The sequence below is a fragment of the Stegodyphus dumicola genome, chromosome 9 (genome assembly GCF_044657685.1).
Source record: "Stegodyphus dumicola isolate Sdum_Otavi_A_Nest chromosome 9, ASM4465768v1".
Classification (NCBI taxonomy): Eukaryota; Metazoa; Arthropoda; class Arachnida; order Araneae; family Eresidae; genus Stegodyphus; species Stegodyphus dumicola.
The window spans coordinates 129,424,166-129,441,657 of NC_140776.1; the positions used below are offsets into that span (position 1 = coordinate 129,424,166).

General features: G+C 32.0%; 1 protein-coding gene across 1 annotated transcript in view; it reads left to right on the forward strand.

Annotated features, from left to right (window-relative positions):
- Positions 1–17,492, forward strand: part of LOC118190866 (histone-lysine N-methyltransferase SETD2-like) — a 150,002-nt gene that overhangs the window by 31,665 nt on the left and 100,845 nt on the right. The window contains exons 4-6 of the mRNA XM_085824106.1: positions 4,186–4,237; positions 9,249–9,325; positions 13,974–14,175. Coding sequence (XP_085680232.1) covers positions 4,186–4,237; positions 9,249–9,325; positions 13,974–14,175 — 331 coding nt within the window. The remainder of the gene's footprint in view (positions 1–4,185; positions 4,238–9,248; positions 9,326–13,973; positions 14,176–17,492) is intronic.

Below are 17,492 nucleotides of genomic sequence, written 5' to 3' on the forward strand. Positions count from 1 at the left end.
GTCTTCAGAAGGTCGCCATGAACATAACAATTTATAACTGTCAGCTTTTACAACTAGGAATCAGATAAACTCTATTGTCTGGTAAATCGGACTGTCTAGTAATGTTTTCGGTACTGTCTAGTTTCCGGGCATGGCGATGTATGCAAGCTTTTTCCTCTTTCTGCCCTAAGAATAAACAGCTCATAGGGGAATTCTGAAAAATATATAACCCTTTCATATATGTACTCATACCCTGATATTTACAATAGCGTTTCTTTATTTAGATAGCTTTGAGCATGCAAATTCAGTAAAAATCAGAAAACAAGTACCATACTTATAACAAAGCAGGTTATCTCAGTAAATGAAGGGAATTAAGTACCGGCGATGGCAAGATTTTCCCATGGTTTGAAGACTTAAGTAATTTATTCCTTTCAGAAAATTTTCTCGGAAAGCAAATCATCACTTACGGATAGAAGAATGTTCTAAGAACTACGGGACAAATTTATAATGGGAATAAAAGAATGAAAGAAATCGGAAACTCTTTTCTAGTAATCATTTTACTCCTCGAAAGTTGGTTTCAGTATCACCTTTTTAAGGAAATGACACATGAAATGGATTTCAGAAACTGAATCTCGAAATCATCAATAACTATCCAATATTCTGCATTTGTAAATATTTATTTAATTTGCATTTCAACCAAATGTTGAAAACAAAGCGGAAAAAAATCTCCTTACAAAAGGAAAAAAAAAAAAAAAAGATTCCCATTTTTTTACAGTGATATTCCATTAAATTATATCAAAAAATCATATCACTGATGGATGCAATAAATACTAATTTCAGACATGTTGCCTGTTTATTTTGTTAACTCTCTTTTGCAACTGAACACTGGTAGTTTTGCCTAAGTTTGAATTCCGGCGAATGCATTCGTTGCTTGGTATTTTGGTGAATTTTAGGTTGAATATATCAAACCAATTTCTCTGAAAAAGTCATTCTACAAACGCATCCTTTTCCTCAAGCAGGTGCCCATCGTATGCTGCCTGACGAATGTGCAAGAATTTTTCTTCTTTTACACAGCTTTCATAATCATATATTACCCAGCAGCGGCCGAGCGGTAAAGACGCTGAACACTGGTAGTTCGGTCCGAGGTTCGAATCCCGCGAACGGGCTGGCTGCATGGTCGTTTTCGTGGTTTTCCCCATGTGTAACGTGTATACGAGCCAGTTTCCCTTAGAAAGTCCTCCACGAAAGCATCTCTCCATTTAGGCAGATAACCCTCGTGTGCTTTGCCTTGAATAGCACCATACCAATAATACCATAATCACATATTATATTATTGAACATTTTTAATTTTCAAAACTATAAGTTATGGAAAACTCAATGACATGTTTATTTAGATAAATAAAAAGATAAAAATTAAATGCGTCATCGACATCATTTTGTTAGTAATATCATTATATAATCTATTGTACTTTTTTTTCCCCTTTTTTTCCTTTTTTTCCTTTTTTTTTTTTTTTAGTGTACTGGGGAATTAAAGAAAATTTCTCAAAAGTATCATCATGTTTTCGTAAACTGATATATAGTGTTAAATTATTATATTAAATTTCAGTTTATTATAGCAGAAATCGTAAATAGCTGCATTATGTATAGCTCTTGCTTCGCTGAGCTTTCAGAAGTTAATCTGCGTCCATCCGCATAATCGAGGAGCAGGTCGATTTGTTTCTCAGTGCAATCGCTGTGGGATCTTAATTCTACTGACCGATGTTCTATAAATTTAAAATATTTTGCCCTGCCTAAATTCTGTAGCTCTCTCTACATTCTAAAACTTTTGCCGTTGTCAAGTGCCAAATTCTTAGAATTTCGCCATCCCTAAATTTTCTTGTTCGATGCCTCTTTAAATTCTAAGAATTTTTCAGCCATTAATCTGCCTCCTGGCCAGACGTGTTTTTCGATGTCACATATGTCACTGAAAAAGTTGAAAAATCGTAATTTTAAAAGCAAACTTCCTACTTTTCATCAAATAAATTTTATCGATTAGCAGTGCTATGGAAGCATTAAAACATTTATGTAATAAATACACAAATACTTCAGAAACATTTTTTTCTCTCTACTGAAGAAAGGCCTGTCTCTGACTACCTGCGAATTTGATTAAGTTTTATCCAAAATCTACGTCAAAGCGTTTCTTTTTGGCCTAATATTAAATTTTACATTGGCATGTTCCTGTCCCTGCTTGATGTTGACAAGATTTATTCAAAACTTACTGTTCTTTTTTTTTATTTTAAAACAAACAATTTAAATGGAAATCCTCAGCTTGCTTTTATTTATTTAAATAGTAACATTTGATAATGTGAATTGAGATCAAGAATTAATTGGCGTATTTGAACCCAAAAAAAAGTTAAACACCAATTTTGAAGCTTTTGTTTTGGTTTGCTTTATTTTTCCTTCAAAGCACGCGAGAGCTATCTGCCTAAAGGGAGGAATGCCTCCGTGGAGGACATTCTAAGAAAAACTTACTCGCGCCCACATTATGCACAGAGAAAACCACAAAAATTCCACTTTGAAAGGTAAAAGTGTCTAATTTTTTAGAGCGAGATTTTCCTAACAATGAATTTTAGCAATTTAATATAAGTGCTATATTTAATTAAGGATTAAAACAATGTTCTTTTGTGATTAACGTAAGGTAACTCTTTCTGTCAAAAATAATCATATGAAAATGCACCGAATTTCAGTACCATGTAATTTAGTTCGGAAACTGAGAGGTATCTGTGACTTCTTGTCTATATGTAGAAAATTTTTAATAAGGTTATTATAACTGAAATTTGTTTCAAAATATTCAATATTTCATAACTTCTATCAACCAATAAATGTGATAAAGGTAAACTCATCTTTTATAAATATGAAACAAGATAAACGAAATAAATTTGTGGTAAAATGAATTACAAACATTATGTCGAAATGACTGACACTGAGCATGTGTTTGTTATTTTAATAGTAATTTAATTATCAATTACATGTAGCTTTCAATAGGAATTAGGTATTTTAAGCCTCTTATAAATTTTTTCTTAGCGTTAAAGCTCGATAACATGAATCAAAAGCAGAAAATTAGTTAAACTACACTGTCTCACTAGTCGTAAGATTACATTACTGAAATATGCATATAAAAACAAATTAACATTTTATAAACGTACATTAAAATACCGAAACGCAATAAAAATCAATAACATTTATACTTAAAAAGCAACAAAGCCGGGCTCATGTGAATCACTAGAAGAGGCACCAAATTGGCTATACGAATTCGAAAATTACCTTAATTATTAGAGGAAATAGGCTTCGTCAAACTTAAATCAATAAAACAAACCAAAAAAATTGCAAGAAAACCTGGAAATTAATGCAATTTGCATTTCAGTGTTATTTCTTATTTATCAAAAACGAATTTTTTAACGTTTTCATTTGAAAATTATAAATAATTGGCTACATTATTATTACATTTATTTATAAAACTACGATTAAAAAATACTTTAAGAATTATGGTATAATTATGCTTTAAGAGTTATGACATTTTGATTTAATACAATTACTTTTGCTTAATACAAGTGTAGCTATTTTTATATTTATATGGACGCGCATTGACCTTTTTGCCTCAGGTGAAAAATTATCTTGGCACGGCTCTGATAAGCAATTAAGATTAGAAATATGCACAAAATTAGTAACAAGGCAATACAAAACTTCCTTTTCTGTTTTGGATTTCCAGAAAAAAATATCTTTTTTCGTCTAACCAAAGCATGGACACAAAACGTGTTCCTTCCTCCGTAAGGGCAAAAGCAGCCCATCTGCTTACTCCCCTCTAGGCGGTAATCAAAGGACAGTAGGAAACCATCACTTAAGTGAAACGACTTGTTGATCGCCCTACAAGAAAGGGGGAAGAAAATCTAACAAAGGCCGTTTTCAGGACAATTTTGGTTCACACTAAATGAAAAAAAAATTGTAAACAATGTTAATTTTTACTGCAGTTTTCGAGACGTAAATAGATTTGAATGCGAGCCGCCCGGTGGGTTAATTTAATTTTTTAACATAAATGAAACTTATCTTAAATATTTAAAATCTTGGGTATAGAAATAGGTTCAATTCATTTTCTTATAATTGTGAAAAATATTTTCATGTATAATTATACATTTAGAATACTTTTATTAAAAATTGTGTGTTTTACAGTGGATCTCGTTGTCCTATTGGAGAAGCATGCTCTAATAAAAAATTTCAAAAAGTGAGTATTGTTTAATATGAATATTTTTACAACATAAAATAATTTTATAATGATCGCTGATTTTGTGCTTTTATTAAAATGTATGTGAATTTAATTTACACAAATGTTGTATAACACTTGGTGGCAAAATTAGATTAATAATTTTATCAAAGAAATTATCTGTCATTTTTAATATTTTAACAGCTATGAATTAATATTAAGTGTAGTTTGTCATTTTTATTTAACATGTAGGTGACATTAACATTTTACTTAACATTTAGGTAATCTGGAAAAATAGTTACTTGAAGGTTTGAAGCAACTTATTTTAATGATTACGATATTTGAATATTTTTCTTTTTGATTTTAATAGGTGGAAAATTGCAAATCAGTTTTATAGAATGACTGTTTTCTTTCACCTTTAGAATAAAAATGAAGGGGGCGGGGAGAATATTAATCACATATCCAAAAATTTCTGTTCATTTTCAGCAGATTAATTTTTTTATTTAAAGGATATAAATTTTAAACAAGGGATTTTATATATAATCATTTGTATTTATGCATGCTAAATGATTATAGGTGTAAAATATTTTGTTGTCTATTCTTTTTTTTTTCAAATACACTCTATTAAAAAAAAAAAAAAAAAAAAAATATCGACGCACCAAGAATGTGTTGTCCGATGGAGACAAAAAGTTGGTGGATATGAAAATTATGTACAAATTTGAAAATGATTAAAATTTCTGAACAGCTGAATGATTTATTTCAGAGTTCCTAGTTACAAAATAATGAGCTCAATAAGGTGTTGACCAACCTCTAACCTAATTGCAAGCTGCCACACGGCATGGCATAGACTGATAAAGCTCCTGAATGGTCTCCTGTGGTATATCTTGCCAAATTTGCTCCAATTGTCGAGCTAGGTCATCAATATTCCCTAGTAGATGCAGTCGCCTTCCCATCATATCCCAGACATACTCAATGGGAGAGAGATCTGGCTGGCCAATGAAGTGTTTGACAGGCTGTAAGACAGTTCATAGCAAGACATGCCATATGTGGTCTGGCATTATCTTGCTGAAAAATAAAGTCAGGGTACTGCAAAAGGAACGGTAGCAAAACAGGTCTCAGAATGTCGTCGATATACCACTGTGCTGTAAGGGTGCCTCTAATGACGACCAAAGCGGCCCGGCTATCAAGGGAAATAGCACCCCAGACCATAACTTCTGGTTGAGGTACTGTGTGGCATGCAGTAGCGAAAGAAGGATCGGCTCGCTGCTCTTTTGATCTGCAGACACGTCTTCGATGATCGTCATGACACAGTCGGAAGCAGGATTCGTCGTTAAAGACTGCACATCCCCAGTCAGCACCATTCAAACCTGATCCAGCCAAGCACCACTGTAATCTGTCTCGACAGTGTGAAGGCATGAGTGGCAGAGGGCATATTGGTCGGTACGAGTGTAGATTTTATTCTATCAGCCATCTGTCAATTGTCACGGTGAACACTTGTGTGCAGGTTGCATATATGATGGTTGATAGCGATGAATCAGGAGCTGTGACAGCTGATTTGATAATCTTTCTGTCCTCCCGATCTGTTGTGGCCCTAGGTCGACAGCTACCATCATGACACTGAAATCTGCCATTGCCCACCCATTCTTGCAAGCATCTTCTAATTACCGCATCGCTTCTTTCTACTCATATGATAAGCGATTCTCCGATTTGCCCAACATGCTTTTTTCAGTCCAATGATATGACCTCTTTCAAACTCTGACAGTTGCTCAGAATGAGCTTGAATTCTGCAGCGAGACATTTTTACAGTCGTTGAAAGGTATCCTAAATAAGTGGTGCGCAAACTTTTTTCGACTGCGACCCCTAGAGATAAATGCTCACAAATACGATGTATATTTCGTGCATTTCTTTCATTTCATCGAATAAAAACATCATCATATCTATCTCATATTAATTTTATTTATAATTTAAAGAAAATACTTTTTGTATAACACAAAAATCAGTAAATTGCCCTTTAATGAGATGTATGTGGCTGCAAGTTTCTAATTATCTAATCGATGTTTGGATCTATGTTGCTAATTGCAATTCGCATATCATCTTCAGGGTTTAAACGCGAGCAGTATTTAGTTTTTATTGAAACTAGTTTGCTTAATCAAGTTTCACATAAATACGTTGATGCAAATTGTATTAACACTCTGATGGCATTCTTGCATAAAACAGGATATTGTTTTTCCATGGATAGCCAAAATTTTTGGCAAGGCTGAGTCTTAAATTGATTTCGAAGAGTATAATCACTAATTAGATCTATCAATTGCTCTTTCTCACTAATTTTGCAACTGCATATGAGTTGAACTGCATATGTCAAAGGAAAATGGATCACGAATCCAACCAAAATTGTTTTCAGGAAAATCCTCAAATCTTCTCAAAAAATTTTCCTTTAACTTTTCAATGTGATTGGAAATGATGTTTTTAAATGTAAATATATCTATATTATTTGCCTTGATAAAATCATTAAAGTAAGGGAACATGTCGGTGTTGTTTTTATTCAGTTCAGTTTGCCAGAGACTAAGCTTATTCTTAAAAGCTTGAATTTTACTGGCTGAAGTTATTAGTTGAATTCTCACCCTGCAAGCTCAAATTTAAGTCGTTAAGTTTTTTGAAAATATCAACTAAATAGCTCAGCTTCCCTAGCCAAACTTCATTAATATAATAACTTGCCAATTTATGTTTCTTTTCGATTAAAAACATGTACACTTCATTTCTCAAATCAAATACCTGTCGTAGTATTTTCCCACGTGAAAGCCATCTGACTTCGGTGTGTAACAGTAATCTCTCGTACGTTGAGCCCATCTCATTGCAAAGTATTGAAAAGAGACGGCTGTTGTGGCTGTTGCATTTAATGTAGCTAATTGAACTAACAGCGTCTTGTAATATATTGTGAAACTCTTCATCCATATCTTTTGCAACAAGAGCTTGCCGATGAATCATACAGCGATTAAATACCATATGAGCGCCACCTTCTGAAATAAGCCTCTGAGCCCTTTATTCGAACTTGTTAATGCTGCAGCACTATCAGTACAAACCACAACACTTTGCCCAGGTAAGAGACTTTGTTTCAAAATATTCATTTTGAAAATATTCACTTCGAATATTTTTTCTCCAGTTGTTTTTCCTTCCAAACTTTTGCAACATAAAAACGTTTCTGTTATATCTTCATTAAAAATAAATCTAACGTAAATAATTAGTTGTGACATTTTAGTAATATCGGTAGTTTCGTCCAGTTGTAAAGCAAATACACATGAATTTTGTATGCGTTTTATGACTTCTGACTCGATATTTCGTGACATTTCAGAAATCCGCCGAGACACGGTATCTCTTGATAATGGTATTGTTTTTAGTTCATTTCCATATTTATCGCCATGCATAATTGATGTCATCTTAGTTGCTGCAGGAAGGATAAGGGATTCTCCAATTGTTTGGGGTTTCATTGTTTTTCCTATTAGATAAGAAACTTCTAAAGAAGCTCGTAATGCTTTCTGAGGTATTGTTGTAAATTTCTTTAAATGTGCACTTTGAATTTTCAGCTCGTCTTTGAAAAAAATTGGCATATTTATTTTGAAATTCTGTATGTTTAGTTTCCTGGTGCCTTTTCAATTTAGCTGGTTTCATGCTCTCATTTGCTAATTTTTCGTTGCAAATGACACATCTCGGGCGTTCTTCATCATCAACAACACAAAATGTAAAACCATAACTTAAAAAATTCTTCATTGTGTTTTCTTATTTTTTTAGATTCGGCATTTAGTTCAGTATTTTGTGACTCCTCATCAGTATTTGTTCGTTTGTTAGCTGAAGATGTGCCTGGTGTACATATTACCCATTTATCCATATGAATGTAGGGGTTATATTATTTAAACTAAAACAAATAATATATAAAATTTTATATTTTTTTTTTCGAGAAATTCAATAAAATTAACAGAGATATTTCTCTAATGATAGTACATACCTGATAACAAAAAGTAGCAAAGCCCGATAAAAATATAAAAAATCATAATTACACAACGTCACATGATAAAACTCGAGGATAAACTAAAACAATTGCAGACCAACTGCTACCTACATGCTACAACTTCATGCGAACACTTCACGTCTTCACCCTGACTATCAGATATCCTGCGTACCTGGCCATCGATTGGCTGATCACGGAAGCGAATTTTTCCCCTTTCCCTGTGGTTCCCTAAAGTCTAGTCAAATAGGCGCTTTTCAGTAAAACTGGCGAATTACCGCGAAGAGGGCGCTATCTACCGGAGTGAAAAACTTGCGTCTTCACACTTTACATACATTATGCATTATGGTCAAAGAAAGAGCGTACAGAATGAAATTGCAATTAAACAGTGAGTGACGGCACTTCACTCTTTATATGTACACTGTATGGTATGCAGCATGCAGGCATAATGCATTTCATAAAAATTTGGCGACTTCCAAAAAACTTCTGGCAACCCCCACAGGGATCACAACCCCTAGTTTGAGCACCACTGTCTTAAATCACAATGTAACATAAATTTTTAACAACAGTTCAAAAACAGCTCCTTAGATACATCTGCATGCGCAGTTCTGATGCACTGGAGACCACACTGTTCATTCATTGGACACCAAATTTTAATCATTTGCATATTTGGTCGAAGCATTTATGCATACAAAATTCCAAAGCAGTTTAATGATTCCTTCTTGGTGCATCGATTTTTTTTTTTTTTTTTTGTTATAGAGTGTATTTTTCCCACCTACTTAGTCATTAAACAAATTAGAAACTTTTTGGTTCTGATATTTAAAAAGTTAAGAATGCTAATTGGTGTAAACTATAGTTTCTCTGCTTCTGTAGCTCCCCTTCCTCATCCTTTTTTGTACTCATTAAAAAAAAAAAAATTTTTTTTTTTTTTTGAAACATTATGTGTTTAGAAGGCAAAGATGCAAATAAGTATTTGGCAAGTTAAAGTTGCTATTTTTAAGAAATAAAATGCCATTTTGAATTCTTTTTTAGAAACAATATGTTAAGGCTGAAATATTTCATGCTGAGAAAAAAGGATGGGGTCTACGCACACTTGAAGACATTTCTGTGTGAGTATAATATTTTTTATATTTATTAATAAGATTTGCATTGTTACAATAACTGCTGTAAATTATATATATTTATCTTTTCTTTTCACCTTGTTGCTTAAAATTTCAGATATGCTGATATATATTTTTATTAGATATTATTATGCTGATTTATATTTTTGTTGTTGTTGCTATTCTATAATTCTCTTTTTCAGATACTAATATGTTTTTTATAGTTTTTATGATTTTGATAGAAAAATTAAATCTGAATATATTTGTGATATGTTTGCTAAATTTAGAAAGTTCTAAAGTGTATTTTTTCACACTTTGCTAAAATATAATTTCTGAATCCAGTGCTGCCTCCCTCTTCCCGCAGAAAAAGTGACCACGATTTAACAGATGATATCTGTAGACTTTTTTATTTTTAGAAGCTGCTAGCAATGTGTAGTATGATTTCCTCTAAACAAATGTCATTACTAATGGACATGTGATATAAAGTAGTAAATGAAAATGACCACCACATGGTTGTTATTTAAGGCTGTGGTTTCAAACTCAAATTGCATGTGGGCCTAATGCTCGATATGAAAACAGCTGATAGGCTACAAAATTTTTTTAGCAAAATTTTAAAATATTTTTGACAAAAAAATTAATCTAAATTTTAAATTTCACTTGCTGAATATTTTTTTTGGGGGGGAGGAAAGATAATGACATAAAGGAAAAAATTTAGATATTATTTACTTTCCGTTTGAAGTTTAAATTTGGTGCCTGCAAGAAATTTCTATTCGTTCTGCTTCATAATTCAAGTGCATTGACAGTTAAATACAGTCAAAAGTCGTTAATCCGAACTTCTGCGATTCCGAATTATCGATTTTTCCAGATTATAGATCATCAGTTTAAATCTGGTAAGATGGCACGCAGAAATTATAAAATTAAAAATATGAAACCGTAATTTATGAAATAAAGAACAATTGTGATCTAAAGGGTATAAAAATTTACAAAAAAAAAAAAAAAAAAAAAAAAAACTTAATATTTATTTGTTTACTTTATTAAACATTTCTTTCAATGTAAGTTGTTTAAGTTGCTTCGTTCATGTGATAATAATTTCTCTTTAATTCTATTAAACAGACATAATTTCTTGTTTAGTTACAAAGTTCCGCTGTTCAAGTCCTATAAATGATGTGTCGAGAATACTGACTAATTTGTCAATCGACTTTTTTTTTGTTTTCAATATCCTCTGTGTCACTTTCTTCACTATCGGAAGCGAATTATAGTGACGAGGAACTTGATTTAAATCACATCAAAGACGGAGTACATCGAGATGAAATGCTACATTTAGTAAGGAATTATAAGCCAAATAAAATAAAAACATCTGCTCTGAAGATAAGGATAGTGCTGACAGATCAACTTCCAATTCATTGCCCGCCGTGATGTACCCCCCGCAGAGCAGCGTGAAATTGATAAACAGATTTCGGATTTCGAAACATACTTTTGCTTTGTAGATCCTTTACATATTAGGAAATATATATTGGAAATTCTATTTGACATAATCGAAAGTTCAAGCTTACTTTTATAAAATTGCTCTAACAGTCTGCAAAAAATAATAAGTCGAATCCAATTCGAAGATTAAGGAACAACGCAATCTGCAACATTAACTGAATTAGATAATTTTAGCTTAGCTTATACCGTGCATTATACATTAAACGCGCATTCGTAAACGTATTTTGCGCACGCGCACACGCATATTCCCAGCCGTAAAGGTAACGCCTTTACGTAACGCCAGCCGCACACGTAAACGCGACACATGAGCAGAAAGTTTGTAGCTTTGAGGTCCGGATTATGGGTGCCCGAATTAATGACTTTTGACTGTATTAAGTTTTAGACTGATATTTATTTTAGATAATACCAATATGTTGAATTAACCATTAAATAACTTGCTTTTAACCTTAACCAGAAATTTCAGAACACTGATGTGCCATCAGCTCTCCGCTGGCAAACATTTATTGTTTATACCAATGTGGGAAATTCTCCCATCTTACCTTAATCAAATAGCATGATAGCATAAAAGCATACAGTGACAAAGATATAACCCAATTTATTCTATCCCCCTTTTTTCTCCAGAAGCAATCATGCAAATAAGCCCGTCTATATTTTATGTCTCTAAAACTAGACACATCATATTTGCAACAGATGTAACTGGAATGTAGTATTTGCAGGCCATATAAATCTACTTCAGGGGCTGTGTACTGCCCATGAATTTGAGACCAATGACTAAAGGCACTAGGAATGTAAGCATTTTAAAGTGATATTTAAAGTTTGGAAGTAACAAATATATGATTCATGAACGTTAATGGAAGCTTGAGTTTGATGCCCATTGTGAATGGCAGAATATTAATATCTTTATATGATAAAGTTGAAGCACATGGTATTATTTATAATTTTGCACATGTAAGGTCTGGCAGCCCTTAGATAACAGCAAATCCTACTTTATCAGCCATAGCATTGGAAAATGCTCACAAAGAAATATGCCACACGATGTGCATGTGAGACAAGATTATAACTACAACTGTTAACTTAGCTGGTTGAGAATTTTGCAAGATACTGGTTAAGATGAAAAGATGCGTTACAGTTCTTGCTGCATTAATCTTGTTTAACTTACTTAGACTTTGATCTGTGGTTGACAATAAATGCTGTTTATATAGTGTAAGAAGTTGTAGTAGTTTATTGAAGAAACTGAAAATGATGTGTGCAGCTATCCCCACATATGCTTCAGGCAACATTGCTTAAGTAGGCGTTTGTTATAATAAAAACTGGCCTGTTATGATTGCTACTCATCTGTAATTATGGATGTTAAAAGTAGTTTGTCCTCATTTAGCAATTTCTGATTAAATTTGGTATTGACATACATGACATGCTTTTCATTTATTACCGTGTATACAGTTCTGCTCTTTATCTCTTGTTTCAGTACCCAGAATTTGCATATGTGAAACAAAAACAACAACAACAACAAAGAAAAAGGATCATTTTTTGGTATAGTTGCCAAGTGACAACACTGTGTAACATAAGAAAATTTATTACTCAGACACTCCTGTTTCTGTTTCCTGGAGTAATCACATAGCAACATGCTCATTTTGGACAGTTAAATTTGATATTGGGCAACAAACTCGAATATTTAAAACCATTGTGCTTGACCTAAAGTAAATAAAACTGCTTGAACACTGGTAGTTTGATCCAGGTTCAAATCCCTACAGATGATGCACTTGTATTTTCATATGTCTCTTTTCCACAGAAGGTGAATATGAGCTAATTGGCTTTAGAAAGCCTTTCACAAAGGAATGAATCCCTTGACTAAAATAGCTGTTTAGCCTTTTTATTTTAATAGATTCAGTAAATAATCATAAATTTGATTTCACTTTGCTTTTATTCTTCCTATTCTTGTTAATGCCAAATTATTGCAGCTTTTCTGCTTAATAGTTTTTATGTACTGTAATAATGGTCCTTTAAGTATAAGAGTAGTGATGATGCTATGATGAGTAGTGATGAAGTTTGGTGGTATGCTATTAATGCTAGGAAAATGAATGAGTTTTATTTTTGTTATCTAAAGTTATACATTATATTGTATACTTCTTCAATTTACTCTTGCATTTTGTGATTTAGATTAAAATGTCTGAATCTTTTACTTTTATTAATACTAGCCACTTGCATGCCCAGCCACCTAAAATATTTTTTATAAATAAGAAAAAATATATAATAATAATTGAGACGAAAAACTGTGTTTTAAATCACTTAATTTGTTAATCTATAATAGAATTAAATTTCAGGGAAAAATTCAATCTCGTGATTAGCTTAATGGCAACACACTGCTACATGAAAAGATAAAAATATTTAATTTCAGGTTGCATTCAGCATATTTATTTTAAATCTGTGAGTTTATTGACTAAGATTGAAAGGCAAATATCTTTGCATTTTGCCCAGTTCATTGCTCTTAAATTTTGCTCAATACATTTCTTTTAAAATGTTAAATTTATGGATTAAGTTTGAAACATACATATTGTACACTTTGCCAAGTGGTAACACATTGCTTGTAAATTGCTAATTTGGTAAATTTTGTTTTCTGAGGCTGTCTCTAATATTAAGTAATGAAGAATCTGTATGTGTTTGTGTGTGTTTGCATGTATGTGCCTCACATTGTGGGAAAATGACGGCACCTAGAGCCACTGAATTTTATATACATATTGCTCTCCTCTCAAATGTGTGTTACCTCGAAGCCTGAATTTTGATTTTTATTTATTTGGTTTTTTATATGAATTTTTGATAAATGATCTCAGTGATTTAGAAGTAAATAATGGCATTGCTGTTCAAAAGAAAACACTTTATATGAATTTCATAATATAAGCAGTTCGTAGTTACTTTAAACATGATTACTTAAAGCTATTGGTAATCTGTTTAAAGTGATCATGCTTCCATTTATTTCAACATTAATGCACAAAGATTTTTAGATTTAAAAAATTTTTATTGAAAGCAATATTAAATAAAAAAAATTAAAATGTCTAAGTTCATAACTTTAGGGTTGTATAAAACTGCTGTGCTTTATATTTTAGATCATACAAAATGTATTAAATAAGAGTTTTTTAATATTTTGTAATTTCATTATTATGAATATTTTTTCCAGAGGTGACTTCTTAATGGAATTTGTTGGAGAAGTTTTAAATCATAAAGAATATAGGCAAAGAGTCAAGCATTATGCAAAAGAAAAAAATGTTCATTCCTATTTCATGGCTTTAAAGACAGATGAAATATTAGATGCCACCAGTAAAGGAAATCTCACTCGCTTTATTAACCACAGTTGTGATCCTAATTGTGAAACTCAAAAGGTGAGTCTAGTTTACAATTTACAATCTGAAACTGTGGATTTGTTGAAAAGTACTTGCTTATCTCATCTTTATTCTCTTTCATAATCTTTGATGCAATTGCCATTGGATTATGCATAATAATGATAAGAATTCCATGCAAAAGTAATCTTTTATTGTAAGAGGATTTACACTATCTATAGTTCTTTTCCAGTTTGGCTATGATATCAGATCTTCCTTTTAGCTTACTTCTAATTTTCAAAAAGAAAAGAGTATCCTAGCTGTCTAAAGTTAGGATTAGAGATAAAATACTAAAATATATTTTTTAAAAAATGAGTCCAGTCGGAAAGAGGGATATTTAAAACAGGGTTCGTAGCGGTCCTTATAAGTGCGTATAAGTCCTTATATTTGAAAATAAAATATAAAGGCCCTTACTTTTTCTTTAAAGCCCTTATTTTTTTTGTTTTTAGTTCTTATTTTTCGCATTTATTGCCCCCCCTTTTTTTTTTGAACACGCTATTTTTCCTGGCATCAAAGCCGAAACTAAATAAACAACTTTTATTTTTAATATTTAATGTCAGATGGTGAATCATACTCCCGGAAATATCTTTTCCCCTTTCTCTGCATTAACATAACCTTTGGTATGCATGAAGAGTACAGACAGGTGCCCGTCGTTCTATTGGTCAAAGAATTGCGAAAGCAGTAGAAAATTCCGGTACATTTGGCATTCTTTTCCTCCCACCCAAATACTACACACGTTTGAACTTCTATCAAGATCTTAATAATTTGCATTCTTGTTCCACTTGATCAGTTCATATCCGTGTTTATTATGAGCATATGTATGAATGTTTATAATAACATAGTTGCAGTAACTGCTGAAGTATAGTAAACTTTCAAAAATGGTTGTGTTTTAACACAGATTAGCTTTCTAAGGAATAATATTCGGAATGGCTTAAATAAAGGGAAAGTAATCGAATAGTCAAAATATTTTTTTTTTTTTTTTTTTTTGCCAATACATTATACAGTACGAAGATTGGGAGGTTCTCCCCTTTCTCGTCAAAATCTTGAATATTGAAACTATTACAGTTCGCTGCAAAACAAGCAACGGACTTTTTTTTTTTTTTTTTCGTGTGTGTGTCACCCAATCTGGATTGAATAAGACTAAAAGTTCTGCGGTCTACCAACCCAAGTGAAGAATGATTGTATTCCGGAAATTTAACGCTGTCTGTTGAATTTTAGAATGAAAAACACCCCAGTTATTTAGGTCTCCCAATACCGGCAGCTGTTGATTCCAATTGCGTAATATCACATAGGGAAGAATTACGGTGCACATATTGCGCAATAACGTTGCGATATTTTACAGAGATAATTAATTTTGATGTTCTGTCCGAGATTTGTTTATGAACACTTAAAAAGAGTTTTACTGTGCTAGCTAAGAAGAATATTTTTCAGTTCCATTGGTTTATTTTTATATGATGCGCATATCGAAATGTCAAAAGCATTTATTTAGCGGAAAAATTTAAAGAGCGGCTACAGTCTATCCCCCCCCCCCTCCGCTCCTCTTTTTCAAGTTATGCTCGACTGTCCGAATATTCGCAAATTTCCAAGTATGCGGGTTAGTTAAGCTTTTACTGTTAAAGGATGACTGCATGAAGCAAATTTCTGTCTTCTGATTTCAGAAATGTTCCTCTTTTTTTACTTAAATTACTCTGCTTGCAATATCTGTTAAGGAAAAACTAATATACAATGAAAATTTAGAAAATGTTCAGAATTTAGATTTAAATTATTTAAATATCAATATGATTGGAAAAATAAATTTTATTTATTATTAGGTTCCAAGCGAATACAATAAATATGCCTTATTATTGTTTATTTTCTCTATTTTGAACTGAAATTTCATCATTAAATCTTGTAATATAGTTTAGTTCTGCATAGTTTTTTTTCCCCTCTCATTGTAAACTAGTTCTGTAAATTGAACTGTTATTTAAATTTTAAAAAAAAAGTAATTATTTTCCATGGTTGAGGTAATGCTTATTATCTCTTAATAAATACTGCATTTCTCATATTTTAAATTACAAGTCTAATTTTTAAGGTTATGCAGTTATGTATAATGTAATTAGACAGGTGCTTATTTTTTCTTAAAATGTGCTTGAAAAGTGCTTATAGGTGCTTATTTTTTTAACTAAAATGTGGCTATGAACCCTGTAAAATAATGCAAAATATTAATTTGAATTTGATCGAAGATCATTGCCGTTATTATACTTTTAAGGATTTCATTTGGTACAGCTTTTATTATTATTATTATTATTTGTCTTGTCTGCAGATATTCAAGTAAAAAATTCCAGTGTACAAAAAATTATGGCTATGAAAAAGGTGACTGAACATACAGCTGCTCCTGGAAATGAATGCCTGTAATGTTGAAATAGCATGCATTAGTGTGAGCGAAAAGGACAAATAAGTTGATTTAAATGGTATTGCCAAAAGTAAGAGGTGAGAATCTGCGTAAGGTTATTGAGAGTGTGAAGCAAGACTTGTGGTTTAAACGTAGTAGTCATTTGAGTATTTGTGATATTCTAAAGATTGTGAGATATTGGTTTAGAATCTGTATGAATGAATTTGTCATACTTGTTAGATATCATAAAGCTATATCTCTCAGTGGCGAAAGATGTATTGGAAAACTGAAATTAATAGCTCTCCTCCCTTTAGTTATGCTATCATTTAGTGCCGGTGTCTTCCTAGTGTCTTCTGCAGTTGTTACCCTTCAGGAAACACTGCAGAAATACTCTGAATGGGTAGTTTTCTATATCATAGCAAGCAGTAGGCTAAAGTGCATTTTTGCCTTTTAAAGCCATATATGCATATGCATTCAGGAAACACCACAGAAGTACTTGAATTGGCAGTTTTCAGTATCATACCAAGCAGTAGGCTAAAATGAATTTTCACCTTTTAAAGCCATGTATATGTGCATATGCATTTTGTTAAAAGCTATTGTTATGAATGAACGTATCATGCCCTTTTCAAAGAGATGAAAATTTATTTTAAAATACAGCTAGCCATGTTTATTTCCTTCAAAATTTCTAAGAAAATTAAATCTTGCATTCTGTGTGTAATTGTAATTTTTCAGTCAATCATAGCAGTCTTGGTGACTGCAGGTGACGTATGCAATCTAATAAACAGCAGAACTGTTTGAAAATAAAAGCTTCTTCAAAGGCTGTACTATAATTTTTGCAAAAAGTAGGCTGCAAAATGTGTTAATAATGTGGCCTGTATCAGATCAAATAATAACATGGAAATATGTACTTCAAATACTATTCCTTTAATCTTTTGTATCTTGTGAAAAA